Raw genomic sequence first — 15,371 nt, 5'->3', positions numbered from 1 at the left:
ATTATTATCAAAATTAAATTGTCCAAATCAATTTAAAAACACTTTCATCTTATTCCTTGTCGGTTCCTGATTCCAAAAACATATAGATATGATATGTTTGGATTAAAAACACGCTCAGAAAGTTAAAACAAAGAGAGGTACAGAAAAGCGTGCTATCCTTCTTAGCGCAACTACTACCCCGCTCTTCTTGTCAATTTCACTGCCTTTGGCTGCCATGAGCGGTGGACTGACGATGCTACGAGTATACGGTCTTGCTGAAAAATGGCAGCTACTTGACTAAATATTGTATTTTCGCCTTACGCGACTTGTTTTTATTTGATGTATATGGTTTCCCGACACTGCGCTATCCATTGTGATCAGTTTTGTAACATGCATATATATCGATTGGCCTTGATTGTTCTAAAGATTCTCTCAAATAAATGGTGATTGAAACAATCTCTCCCACGTCCCACTATCTGTCTGTCATCTGTCACACTCTCTCTCTCTCTCTCTCTCTCTCTCTCTCTCTCTCTCTCTCTTAATTGGTTTTACGCCTTTTAGTTTTTAAATCTTGTACTAAAACAATAAGGTCAAACTACTACAACGTATAACTGAAAGGAAAAAAACCTGTCCTGTCAAATTCCTGAGGATTTTAACACAAGACTGACACCTCTGTGACCTGTGTGCCAGGAGTCGGATGAGAGAGAGAGTGTGAGGAGAAAGAGTGAGGAGAGCTCGAGAGAGAGAGAGAGAGAGAGAGAGAGAGAGAGAGACACACACACATAGACAGAGACACACATGGAAAGACAGCGGCGGAGACTCAGAGCAAAAAAAGAGTGTATCCCCGGATACGGTTAGGGTTAGCCTAGGGTTTAGTTGCTCAGAGGGAGACACAGACAAAGACATACATACAGAGAGAGAAACGGACAGTGAAAGCCTGAGAGAGACAGACAGACAGACAGAGAGGGGTTCACTAGTCCGAGGGTTCACTAGTCCGAGAGGAAGTAATCGTCAATTAACGACTTCAATTCTTCTTCTTCCGCATCGAAAATGTTACCTGCTTTGCAAGAATTCAGCAGAAACGCTAATCTTTTCTCCATTTTCGCAGTCAATCGCAACCATAGATCTATGATCGCAACATACGAACACAAGCGGTAGAGAGGCATTACTTCCCCTTAAGACCGCTTCGACCAATCACGAGAACGGACATTGTTACCAAAAAAGTTTTCAAAAGTGGCTTCTGATTGGTAGAAGCCTCTTTCTTGTTTACACCCAAAGAATTGCGTGTTAAACTTCATGGTTGGGCAACATAATTTAACCTAGAAGCTGGTTTAAAGATAGACACAGTGACCTTTCGAACGCTAAACGACATGATGGGGTTCTGTAAAGGATATATGTTGTCATCAGTTCTTTTTGAAAAGTCGGTGATCAATTATAGCGTCCTTTGTCTTTATTTAGAGCATGGTAGGTTGATTATAGCGTCCTTTGTCTTTATGTAGAGCATGGTAGGTTGATTATAGCGTCCTTTGTCTTTATGTAGAGCATGGTAGGTTGATTATAGCGTCCTTTGTCTTTATTTAGAGCATGGTAGGTTGATTATAGCGTCCTTTGTCTTTATTTAGAGCATGGTAGGTTGATTATAGCGTCCTGTGTCTGTATTTAGAGCATGGTAGGTTGATTATAGCGTCCTTTGTCTTTATGTAGAGCATGGTAGGTTGATTATAGCGTCCTTTGTCTTTATGTAGAGCATGGTAGGTTGATTATAGCGTCCTTTGTCTTTATGTAGAGCATGGTAGGTTGATTATAGCGTCCTTTGTCTTTATGTAGAGCATGGTAGGTTGATTATAGCGTCCTTTGTCTTTATGTAGAGCATGGTAGGTTGATTATAGCGTCCTTTGTCTTTATTTAGAGCATGGTAGGTTGATTATAGCGTCCTTTGTCTTTATGTAGAGCATGGTAGGTTGATTATAGCGTCCTTTGTCTTTATGTAGAGCATGGTAGGTTGATTATAGCGTCCTTTGTCTTTATGTAGAGCATGGTAGGTTGATTATAGCGTCCTGTGTCTGTATTTAGAGCATGGTAGGTTGATTATAGCGTCCTGTGTCTGTATTTAGAGCATGGTAGGTTGATTATAGCGTCCTTTGTCTTTATTTAGAGCATGGTAGGTTGATTATAGCGTCCTTTGTCTGTATTTAGAGCATGGTAGGTTGATTATAGCGTCCTGTGTCTGTATTTAGAGCATGGCAGGTTGATTATAGCGTCCTGTGTCTGTATGTAGAGCATGGTAGGTTGATTATAGCGTCCTGTGTCTGTATTTAGAGCATGGTAGGTTGATTATAGCGTCCTTTGTCTTTATGTAGAGCATGGTAGGTTGATTATAGCGTCCTTTGTCTTTATTTAGAGCATGGTAGGTTGATTATAGCGTCCTTTGTCTTTATTTAGAGCATGGTAGGTTGATTATAGCGTCCTTTGTCTTTATGTAGAGCATGGTAGGTTGATTATAGCGTCCTTTGTCTTTATGTAGAGCATGGTAGGTTGATTATAGCGTCCTTTGTCTTTATGTAGAGCATGGTAGGTTGATTATAGCGTCCTTTGTCTTTATGTAGAGCATGGTAGGTTGATTATAGCGTCCTTTGTCTTTATGTAGAGCATGGTAGGTTTATTATAGCGTCCTGTGTCTGTATTTAGAGCATGGTAGGTTGATTATAGCGTCCTGTGTCTTTATTTAGAGCATGGTAGGTTGATTATAGCGTCCTGTGTCTTTATTTAGAGCATGGTAGGTTGATTATAGCGTCCTGTGTCTTTATTTAGAGCATGGTAGGTTGATTATAGCGTCCTTTGTCTTTATTTAGAGCATGGTAGGTTGATTATAGCGTCCTGTGTCTGTATTTAGAGCATGGTAGGTTGATTATAGCGTCCTTTGTCTTTATTTAGAGCATGGTAGGTTGATTATAGCGTCCTTTGTCTTTATGTAGAGCATGGTAGGTTGATTATAGCGTCCTTTGTCTTTATTTAGAGCATGGTAGGTTGATTATAGCGTCCTGTGTCTTTATTTAGAGCATGGTAGGTTGATTATAGCGTCCTGTGTCTGTATTTAGAGCATGGTAGGTTGATTATAGCGTCCTGTGTCTGTATTTAGAGCATGGTAGGTTGATTATAGCGTCCTGTGTCTGTATTTAGAGCATGGTAGGTTGATTATAGCGTCCTGTGTCTGTATTTAGAGCATGGCAGGTTGATTATAGCGTCCTGTGTCTGTATTTAGAGCATGGTAGGTTGATTATAGCGTCATGTGTCTGTATTTAGAGCATGGTAGGTTGATTATAGCGTCCTGTGTCTTTATTTAGAGCATGGTAGGTTGATTATAGCGTCCTGTGTCTGTATTTAGAGCATGGTAGGTTGATTATAGCGTCCTGTGTCTTTATTTAGAGCATGGTAGGTTGATTATAGCGTCCTTTGTCTTTATTTAGAGCATGGTAGGTTGATTATAGCGTCCTTTGTCTTTATTTAGAGCATGGTAGGTTGATTATAGCGTCCTTTGTCTTTATTTAGAGCATGGTAGGTTGATTAAATATCGATTTGCAGGCATTTATAAGCCACTGACATCCAAAAACAGGCAAATATGTGTGTAGAAGTGTCAAAACTATCCCAAAATGCCAATAACCCAATTCTCCCAAAATTCACAAGGGGTTTCCTTTTTTCATTTTATGCATATAAAACTGGATAGTCATGCGTCTTGTATGCGTATGTGTGCATTTGTTGTGTGTTTGTGTATGTGTTTGTTTGCTTGTGTTTTTTTGTTTTTTTCACTGCTGTGGAAACCACATCTCAGACTATTTCCCCCAAGAAACTTAGTCATTTTCATTCCAAAAGACAATTTTTTAAATTTTTTATTTGATTTTTAATTTTTGAATGAACAAAGGATATTCAATTTGATTTGTTTTTATTTTGTGTGTGTATACATGTGTGCGTGGATGTGCGTGTGCGTGCGTGCGTGCGTGTGTTTTTCACTGCTGTGGGAACCAAATCGAAGAATATTCTCATAAAAACACTGAGTTGTTTTCATTCAAAAAGATAATGTGATGTTTTATATTATTTCCCCCAAGAAACTTAGTTATGTATATTTTGACTGAAGAAAGGATATAAAATTTATCAGGATACCGCCCCGACTGGACACTGAATTACGAGATCGAACTGCCTACAGTTTTTAGTCATATTATAATTATAGCACCTCGGGTTTACTTTTGCCCGTCACCGACCTGAATTATGGAGAGGATCGAGCCTGGGTTGTACTACAGCCTCACACATAATTTCATTGAAATCGGTTCTCAATGAACATCGGATATCTATTTGCGGACACACACACACACACACACACACACACACACGTGACTGAACACACACACACACACACACACACACGTGACTGAACACACACACACACACAGACACAGTGAAACCTATATCATTACCGCGTTTTAAGGGGCGGTATAATAACTGGAAAATCAAGCGTGAACCCTCGGACTAGTAAACCCTCGGACTAGTGGGACGTTCCCGACAGACAGACAGACGGATAGACAGAGAGTGACTCGAGACGGAGAAACAAATAAATGAGAGAGAGAGAGAGAGAGAGAGAGAGAGAGAGAGAGAGAGAGAGAGAGAGAGAAACAGAGTCAGAGAGAGGCTGAGACAGTAAGAGAAGGAACTTTGAACTTTGAACTTTATTTATTTATCGAGGGTAACAGAATAAGCAAAATATACATGCTTTTTTTCGTCCGGCCCTCGCCCATTGAGGGTAACTCGATTAATAACAAGAAGAAATAGAAGTTAAGTTAATTACAATACAATGTATATAATTAACATGTCAAACAGTTAAAAAGACATTCAAAATGCATTATGAATATCAAGCAATGATGTATTATTATCACATAATTATTTACTTGTTTCCAAGAGAAACAGCATATACATTTCTTTGAAGGAAGTTTCACTGAATTGCATTTTAATTAAATCAGGAATGGAGTTCCACAATAAGGCGCCAGAATAAGAAAGACTTGATTTGTAAAGGTCAATTCTAGGGGTTGGGGTAATTAATTTGTTTAGTTTTATTGAATTATTCAGTTTGAAATATGAGGCAATGAATGTAGGTGCATTCCCTGACATAATTCTATGCATCATTACACCTTTGTTATAGATGAATCGTGATTTGATAGGAAGAATCTTTAATTTTTTATAATCAGACATAGAGAGAGATGCATTTTTTAAAAGAATTAATTTTACAGCTCGTCTATGTGAAGAGCACAAGTGTTTCAAAGTGTTTGCACTTGCAGAGTCCCACACTGTGGACGCATAATCAATAGTTGATTGAATATATGCCTGAAAAAACAGTTTCCGTGTGCGTAGGTCTAGAAAGTGTTTAATTTTTGATAACTGATATATTTTTTTGGAAGTATTTTTACAAAGTGTATCTAAATGTTTTGACCAAGACAGATTATTATCAATGGTTATTCCCAAAACCTTATGGTTATCAACTTCAGTTACATCTTGATTTTGTATTTGTAGTTTAGGAAATTTTGATGATAGATTTTGTCGTTTTTGTCTAGTGGTTAGAAGCATGCATTTAGTTTTATTTGGGTTCAGTGACATATGGTTTAGTTCTGACCATTCCAGCAATCGATCAATGTTTTCTTGGAGGACTCTTGCTAGCTCACTTAGATCTTTGTGACTAGAATGAATTGTAGTATCATCTGCAAATAGTTCACACATACATTTAACAAATAATGGTAGGTCATTAATATAGATAGAAAATAGTAAAGGACCAAGAATAGAACCTTGTGGAACTCCAAACCTTACTGTTTGTTTACAAGAGTATGATTGATTCAGATAAGTACTTTGCTGTCTGTCTGACAGGAAAGATTTTAAAATGTTAACAGAATCAGTTGCCAAACCATAAATCTCAAGCTTTTTGATAAGGAGTTTATGGTCAATTAGGTCAAAGGCTTTAGCAAAGTCAACAAATAGAGCAGCACAGAACTGGTTACTATTAATGTTGTTTAGCCATTGGTCAACTAAGCTAATCAGCGCTGTTTGACATGAGTGTTTTTTCCTAAAACCTGATTGCTTATCATGTATCAATTTGTTGTCCTCAAAGTGCAAAAGAATATGCTTATTGATATGTTTTTCAAGAGGCTTTGAAAGGATTGATAGAATTGATATTGGTCTGTAATTTGAAGGATTTGTAGTATTTCCTGTTCGAATTTACTAGAAAAACAGCATCGGTCGATACATATGTTATAAATGAAAGTCAATGTATCCGTGATTATTGGAGCTGCCATTTTTATAATTTTTGCATCAAGCCCATCTATGTCACGTGTTCCGCTTTGTTTAAGATGTTGTAGCTGAGAGTAAACATCCAATATAGTCATTGGTTGCAATGCATGATGAACATGGATATGTTTGGAATTGCAGTATTCTTTCAAAAGTTTTAAATCATTTGATTCTGTCCGATCATAAGAAATCACTTTATCGGCAATTTTTGAGAAATGTTCATTAAGTGTATCTACAGAAATATTAATAACTTGTGAGGATTTATTTGCAATGTCTTTGTTTGTGAGTTGGTTAATTGCTTTCCAAATAGATTTTGAATCTTGTTTAGATGTAATGAGGTTTTGAAAATATTGTTGTTTACGTTTTCGTTTCAGGGAGTTCACTTTATTTCTTTGTTGTTTGTACTCTTCATGTGAGAGAGAGAGAGAGAGAGGCAGAGAGAGAGAGAGAGAGAGAGATACACACACAGACACGAAGGCAGAGCGAGGGAGAGACGGAGAGAGTTGCATGGAGTGTACGTGACAGAAAGTGTGTGTTGCTATAAAGACAGACGAGGTGCAGCTCATTTCCGAAACAGCGCAATTGGGACAACAGTGACATGATACTCCAATGAATTCCAAAAAAGCGCAGCTCATTTCCGGAACAGCACAGATAACAAAGTTGGTTTCAACAACTGATCTCGTCAGAACGGTAACAAACGACTCATGTCACCTCTCCGAACGCGCTCCTGCGGCCATCAATGACAGCTGTTCTACAGACCAAGGGAGAAAACGCTGTCGTTCTCAAACAGGAGTAAGACACCAGAGTGACGCACCTTGCATCATATGATCACGTATTTCCGGTTGATTTCGCCCCTATTCAATAGGCTATTGTGGACAGAAGTGTTTCTGTTGCAAGTTTCACGATGATTCACAGTTTATTCATCATAAACAACACTGGGTAAGTACAACAACCCCTAGTGTCTTTGTAGATTTTGCTATTGCCAGGCCCCGGCCATGAATTGCGGCGTCTTGTAACGTCGGAGACTGACCCAAGCTGTCGGTTCCTAGCACACAGTCACAGTAGCAGCAGACGTGTTGGAGCTGCCTGCATACAGTGATACACAATGCTAACTGACCCTCCTTCCATACTTGGCCTTAATTAATAGTACTGCTAACTAGTGCCCGGTGAATGAGTTGTGGACTGTTTTCAAAACAGACCTGCTACAGAGCGTGAAGAAGAACATCCCACACAAAAGACCTAGGAAAAAAGACAAACAACCATGGATCACACCATCCCTAAGAAGGCTGATCAGAAAGAAAAACAGAAAATACAAAAAGATGAAGAAACAGAACACAGACGCACTGAGGACTGAGGTTAAGTATCTCAGAAGAGATGTACAGAAGGGCATCCGCAAAGCATACTGGGAGTACATAAGCAACCTTTTCACTCCTTCCAAAGAAGAAGCTGACTCTCTACCATCAACAAAACGCTTCTGGACCTACATGAAACATCAACGCTCCACTTCATCCGGGATACCTCCTTTGAAAAACAAGGGGCGCCTAGTCACTGACTCTAAGCAGAAGGCGAATGTCCTGAATGACCAGTTCTACAAAGCATTCAGTGACGGACGCACCTACACCAGCGAGGAGTTCCAGACGAAATGCACCATGTCCAGCGACCAGGAATCTTTTCCCGCCATGGATGAAATCTCCATCTCAAAGAAGGGAGTTGAAAAACTCCTTCTGAACCTGGATCCCACCAAAGCAACTGGCCCAGACGACCTATCCCCCCGTGTCCTCAGAGAGCTCGCACCCGAAGTTTCACCAGCACTGACGACCATCTTCCAGGAATCACTCCGCTCAGGGTCCGTCCCGGATGACTGGAAGACTGCCCATGTCGCCCCAGTATTCAAAAAGGGCGAGCATTATGACCCAATGAACTACCGCCCAATTTCTCTCACAAGCGTTTCGTGCAAGGTGATGGAGCACATTCTGGTCAGCAGCATCATGAGTCATCTCGAGTCCAACAAGATACTGTGCGAAGAACAACATGGGTTCAGAAAAGGTCGTTCATGTGAAACCCAACTGCTTGAACTCTTTGAGGAACTCACAACCAACTTAGAAAAAAGCCTCCAGACTAATATAGTTGTCATGGATTTTGCCAAGGCATTTGACAAAGTCAACCACAGCTTACTGTGCCATAAACTCCACCACTATGGTGTCCGAGGAAAGGTCAACGACTGGATCGGGAGCTTCCTCAGTGGGCGCCGCCAGTCAGTCGTCGTGGAAGGGGCAGAGTCTGACTATACTGACGTCAAGTCAGGAGTACCCCAAGGATCTGTGCTGGGCCCATGCCTCTTCCTAGCCTACATCAATGACCTACCGGACAGAGTCACTTCAAGCTCGCGCCTGTTTGCAGACGACACCATGCTGAACAGGCCAGTGACTTCTCAACAAGACCACGAGAGTCTCCAGGACGATCTGCGAAGCTTAGAAGCATGGGAAGAAGAGTGGGAAATGTCATTCCATCCTGACAAATGCAACACCCTCCCAATGACTCGAAGCAGAACAACCAAGCCCCACGACTACGTGCTCCATGACCACCAGCTGGAGTCGGTGGACGCCATCAAATACCTGGGCGTCACCATTCAGAAAGATGCAGGTTGGGACAAACACATCAACAACGTGTGTGCCAAAGCCAACAGTGCACTAGGCATGCTGAGGAGAAACCTGAAAATCGGATCTCCAAAGACAAAAGAACTAGCCTACAAATCACTTGTCCGACCAATAGTCGAGTACGCTTGCACAGTCTGGGACCCGCACAAGATCAAAGAGGTCAGTCAGATTGAAAAAGTGCAGCGTAGGGCAGCTCGTTTTGTTCTCAACAGACACAAACAGACGGCCAGCGTGGACGACATGCTCAACGAACTAGAGTGGCCCTCGCTAGAAGAACGCAGGAAAGAGGCCAGGCTCTCCATGCTGAAGAAGATCACATCGGGATCCGCACATGTGAGGTGCGAGGAGCTACACCTACTCGCCCCAAGGGCTAGAAGAGGAGTCCCCACAGAGAGACAGCAATTCAAGCGGATCCCAGCGAGAACAAACTACAGAAAGAACAGCTTCCTCCCAAGAACAATCAGGGACTGGAACGAGACCCCTTCATCCCTCCTCCTCTCACACCCCCAGGCCCCAGACTCCTGCACTGCGCAGGAGTCGAGTTCCTGCATTGTGCAGGAACTCCCCAGCCCCCAGTAGATTCTAGCTAGGTTGTTTTTTTTTTTTTTTTTTTTTTTTTTTTTTTTTTTCTCTCACTCTTTGGAATCTGCAACCCTCCACAATGTGACATAATGGTCAGCCAAAATGACCGTGGTCACAATATGGAAGAAGAAGAAGAAGAAGAAAGCTGTGTGTGGCTCATTGTAGTGCCTGCATACACTAAGTAGTGCACGAAAGCTGTGTGTGGCTCATTGTAGTGTCTGCATACACAATGCTAAGTAGTGCACGAAAGCTGTGTGTGGCTCAGTGTAGTGCCTGCATACACAATGCTAAGGCCAAAAAAAAAATTGTCTGTTTCTGGTAACAAGGCTAAAAAAAAATATGGTCGGTAGGTAGGGATTTTTTTTAAAATTTTTTTTACCCCAAATGTAGACCAATAAAACTAACTTTAAAAATCGCGCAAAGACTGAAAGAGACTGGATTCACTATACATAGAGACAAGACACTCAACACATTTACAAATCGTCAGCGGACTTTCGTTTTCACACGTTTTTGTTGTTCATTTTCTCACCCTGTCCTTTACCACCAAAAAAAAAAAAAAAAATTTTGAGTTTGGAAAAAAAAAGTTTAGGGTCGGCGCCGAAATTTAGGGTCGGTCGGGTGACCAGAAACAGACAATTTTTTTTTTTTTGCCTAAGTAGTGCACGAAAGCTGTGTGTGGCTCAGTGTAGTGCCTGCATACACAATGCTAGCTGACCCTCCTTCCATACTTGGCCTTAATTAATTGCACTGCTAACTGGTGCACGAAAGCTGTGTGTGGCTCAGTGTAGCTTGCAGTCAGTCAGCTCATAATGATACGAAAACAGAAAACAATACGGTACACAAATGGTGAAATGGACAATTTCTTTCCTTGTAAATCTTCTTCTTTTTAGTTGCATGGGCTGAAACTTCCACGTTCATTTATGTTTTTGCATGAGTGGGTGCCACGATGATGGGTTTTTCCCTGAAGCATGATGAGCCACGATCATGGCTTTTTCACTGAAGCATGATGAGCCACATTCCTTGCACAAATCTATCTTTGGCTGGCCAATCAGAAAGTTTGTTATGTTTCTTCATTACTTCTGATCATCTGCACTGCATTTCTCACATTTTGCAAGCTTTCATTTGCTGTTCTTTTTGCAAAAATGACCGATATTGAGAGCGACATGGAGCAGGAAGATAATGATTACGATACCAGTGAGGAGTATGTTGTTGACAGTAACCCTCTGCATTTATTTCTGTTTGTAAATGATCAAGAGGCTTGGCGATGTCTGTTGTCACCATTTGAAGAATACAAATTGTAGTTCTTTCTGAATTTGATTGTCGAGTTTGGCTTGTTTACATTTAGTGTTTACAGGGATCGCGCTAGCTTTTTAAAAAACGCGTAAGTCATACGCAACGAAACGAAAAAAAACGCGTCACGGACCAATATTTTTGCGTACTACGAAAACACGTACAGACACAAACAAAACACGCACGAAAGACTTAAAGACACTCCTTACCTAAATACGGCGAGTTTTCCTGTCGAACTCCGCGCACGCCTGTCGAATAACACCCCTGCTGTCTCCAACCTTCGGGCCTTGCGAGTTTGTTTCCCGCTCTAATACGACTACACACACTTTCCGCCTTTTGGAAGCGCGAGATGGGAGAGCAGCTAATGTCTGTTTCATTATCCGACAAGACATTATCTGGTAATACCCTCGTTACGTTCGTTTGTATTATTCGATGCAAAAAGAAACGGACTTTAGTTTTGACGCGCAGATTTCATGTGTGTCGTCACTTCTCGAGCCCTATAGTCAGTTTCAGGATCGGGTGATTATTAAGTCAGAGCAAAAGCGCTGCGTGAAGACAAGAAAAAGTTACAATATTTTTGCGTATGGCTTACGCGGCGCGGCGAAAAAAACGCGTCAGCGACTTTTAAAATGCGTCAAATACGCAAAAATCGTGCGTAAACGCGATCCCTGTGTTTACATTGGTTTGTTTACATTTAGTGTTTACATTGCTTTGTTTACATTTAGTGTTTACATTGGTTTGTTTACAATTACTTCGCCAACCTGCGGCGTGTTTATTTATCATTTTTATACTCTGTACTGATTCATCTCATGTATTACTGCAAATCAGACACATTTCATTGCGAAGCTTAAGCTTTCTTTTTTTCAATGATATATAGTTTTCTGTGTCTAAGGTTATCATGAGACCACTTGCAATTAAAAAACAAACGGTCCCCATTTTCAGTTTTGCAGGCTCAATTTTACACCAATGTTTAGTATACGCTTTTAAATTTATGCAGTGGCAAGAGGGTTAAATCATTTGTGATTATGTGGGTCGTATTTATCACAATTCAGACAACATTCTTTTGTTCTTATTATTTATATTCAGGTATGTATAGTGCTGATGGTGATCGATTCCCGGTTGTAATATCATGCTGTGTGTGTTTGTGCGTGTGTTTCAGTGATGTGTTCATGGAGAAGCACTGGAGGAGTGTCATCAACAAATCAATATGTGACTACTTCTTTGAAGCACAGAGCAAGGTAGTATTTTTTTCATAGCAAAAGACTGTGTTTACATAGCAAAAGAGTGTGTGTTTACATAGCAAAAGACTGTGTGTTTACAGATGTAGCCAAGTGCACTTCGCTACCCTAAACACTCTAATCATCGCATAGCGAAACAGCCTTGTGTACAGTACAAACGGGATCACCCACCCCATAGCGGACGATACGATGATGCGCGCGCACCTTGCTGGCGCAAATTCTAATAACATACCTTTCTTTATATATCTACCTAACTTCTATCTTTGAAAGACCCTTTTATCTTTGATATGGTCCTAATTATATTTAGGTTTGCATAGAAGTCACTGATTAGGCTGGATGGCTGCATATCATTGTGTTATTTACGATAATGCTTCGAACTGACCAAAGCGTCACTTTGACCTTGACCGGTTTTCATGTATCGTCGAGAGAAATTGATTCTCACAAACTCATCTTTGTCTTTTCAATCATTGTTTTGTCATTTTTGTATCACTATTACATATCCCTTACCTATGTTGCATATGATTTTAGTTTGTTTATAAGGATTTGGTTGTAATGAGTGATGCTTGGTTTCTCTGCAAAGATTGTTAATTTATGCAGACAGGCACTCGCGCCGGAATTTAGCCGATTCCATTTACTTTCGGACTTTGCCGCTTCGTACTAAGTCACTGCATAATTTTCCCTCAAGTAACGCATATCATGATGTTTGTCTAGGGTTCTTCTTTTTATCTGAATGATTTATGAGTTTGTCCATTATTCCAGTTTAGAGAGTTTTGTAATTTTTCGCACTGGAGTTGGTTCAGTGCCTTCACTAGGACTATTGTTTTTGTATCCTACTAAATAAATATAAGATTTTACGAAATGTTATTTATTGTAACGGAAAGCTAAAGGTCGTAGCTTTAATTTGATGTATTGTTTGTTATGGTTATGTATTTGTTTAAATAACGTAAGACACAGTGTATGATGTGTAAGACTGATTTCAGGCCACCAACCCAGTGTATAATGTGTATGACTGATTTCAGGCCACCAGCCCAGTGTATGATGTCTATGACTGATTTCAGGCCACCAGCCCAGTGTATAATGTGTATGACTGATTTCAGGCCACCAACCCAGTGTATGATGTGTATGACTGATTTCAGGCCACCAGCCCAGTGTATAATGTATGATGTGTATGACTGATTTCAGGCCACCAACCCAGTGTATAATGTGTATGACTGATTTCAGGCCACCAACCCAGTGTATAATGTGTGATGTGTATGACTGATTTCAGGGCACCAGCCCAGTGTATAATGTGTATGACTGATTTCAGGCCACCAACCCAGTGTATAATGTGTATGACTGATTTCAGGCCACCAACCCAGTGTATAATGTGTATGACTGATTTCAGGCCACCAGCCCAGTGTATAATGTGTATGACTGATTTCAGACCACCAGCCCAGTGTATAATGTGTATGACTGATTTCAGGGCACCAGCCCAGTGTATGATGTGTATGACTGATTTCAGGGCACCAGCCCAGTGTATAATGTGTATGACTGATTTCAGGGCACCAGCCCAGTGTATGATGTGTATGACTGATTTCAGGCCACCAACCCAGTGTATAATGTGTGATGTGTATGACTGATTTCAGGGCACCAGCCCAGTGTATAATGTGTGATGTGTATGACTGATTTCAGGCCACCAACCCAGTGTATAATGTGTATGACTGATTTCAGGCCACCAACCCAGTGTATAATGTGTGATGTGTATGACTGATTTCAGGCCACCAACCCAGTGTATAATGTGTATGACTGATTTCAGGCCACCAACCCAGTGTATGATGTGTGATGTGTATGACTGATTTCAGGCCACCAGCCCAGTGTATAATGTATGATGTGTATGACTGATTTCAGGCCACCAGCCCAGTGTATAATGTATGATGTGTATGACTGATTTCAGGCCACCAACCCAGTGTATAATGTATGATGTGTATGACTGATTTCAGGCCACCAGCCCAGTGTATAATGTGTGATGTGTATGACTGATTTCAGGCCACCAACCCAGTGTATAATGTGTGATGTGTATGACTGATTTCAGGGCACCAGCCCAGTGTATGATGTGTGATGTGTATGACTGATTTCAGGCCACCAGCCCAGTGTATAATGTGTGATGTGTATGACTGATTTCAGGCCACCAACCCAGTGTATGATGTGTGATGTGTATGACTGATTTCAGGCCACCAACCCAGTGTATAATGTGTGATGTGTATGACTGATTTCAGGCCACCAGCCCAGTGTATAATGTGTATGACTGATTTCAGGCCACCAGCCCAGTGTATAATGTGTATGACTGATTTCAGGGCACCAGCCCAGTGTATGATGTGTATGACTGATTTCAGGCCACCAGCCCAGTGTATAATGTGTGATGTGTATGACTGATTTCAGGCCACCAACCCAGTGTATAATGTGTATGACTGATTTCAGGCCACCAGCCCAGTGTATGATGTCTATGACTGATTTCAGGCCACCAACCCAGTGTATAATGTGTGATGTGTATGACTGATTTCAGGCCACCAACCCAGTGTATGATGTGTATGACTGATTTCAGGCCACCAGCCCAGTGTATGATGTGTGATGTGTATGACTGATTTCAGGCCACCAACCCAGTGTATAATGTGTGATGTGTATGACTGATTTCAGGGCACCAGCCCAGTGTATGATGTGTATGACTGATTTCAGGCCACCAACCCAGTGTATGATGTGTGATGTGTATGACTGATTTCAGGCCACCAACCCAGTGTATAATGTGTGATGTGTATGACTGATTTCAGGCCACCAGCCCAGTGTATGATGTGTATGACTGATTTCAGGCCACCAACCCAGTGTATGATGTGTATGACTGATTTCAGGCCACTAACCCGGTGTATAATGTGTGATGTGTAAGACTGATTTCAGGCCACCAGCCCAGTGTATAATGTGTATGACTGATGTCAGGCCACTAACCCAGTGTATGATGTGTGATGTGTATGACTGATTTCAGGCCACCAGCCCAGTGTATAATGTGTATGACTGATTTCAGGCCACCAACCCAGTGTATAATGTGTGATGTGTATGACTGATTTCAGGGCACCAGCCCAGTGTATAATGTGTATGACTGATTTCAGGGCACCAGCCCAGTGTATAATGTGTATGACTGATTTCAGGCCACCAACCCAGAAGACATCCCCCCTATCCTGTCCACCCCACACCACTATCTCATCAACATCTACCGCAACAACCTGCACTTCGTGGCTGTCGTCACTACTGAAGGTGAGTAGGGAGAGGGAGAGAG

The 15,371-nt window shown here is 41.3% G+C and overlaps 1 protein-coding gene across 1 annotated transcript in view; it reads left to right on the top strand.

Moving 5' to 3' along the window:
* Positions 1–7,106: 7,106 nt before the first annotated feature.
* Positions 7,107–15,371, top strand: part of LOC138949550 (AP-3 complex subunit mu-1-like) — a 47,863-nt gene continuing 39,598 nt past the window's right edge. The window contains exons 1-3 of the mRNA XM_070321404.1: positions 7,107–7,239; positions 11,989–12,067; positions 15,244–15,349. Coding sequence (XP_070177505.1) covers positions 7,205–7,239; positions 11,989–12,067; positions 15,244–15,349 — 220 coding nt within the window. The 5' untranslated portion in view covers positions 7,107–7,204. The remainder of the gene's footprint in view (positions 7,240–11,988; positions 12,068–15,243; positions 15,350–15,371) is intronic.

Source organism: Littorina saxatilis, linkage group LG15, assembly GCF_037325665.1.
Source record: "Littorina saxatilis isolate snail1 linkage group LG15, US_GU_Lsax_2.0, whole genome shotgun sequence".
Lineage (NCBI taxonomy): Eukaryota > Metazoa > Mollusca > Gastropoda > Littorinimorpha > Littorinidae > Littorina > Littorina saxatilis.
Note: the sequence above shows the minus strand (reverse complement) of the source record. Positions and strands in the feature narration are given on the sequence as shown.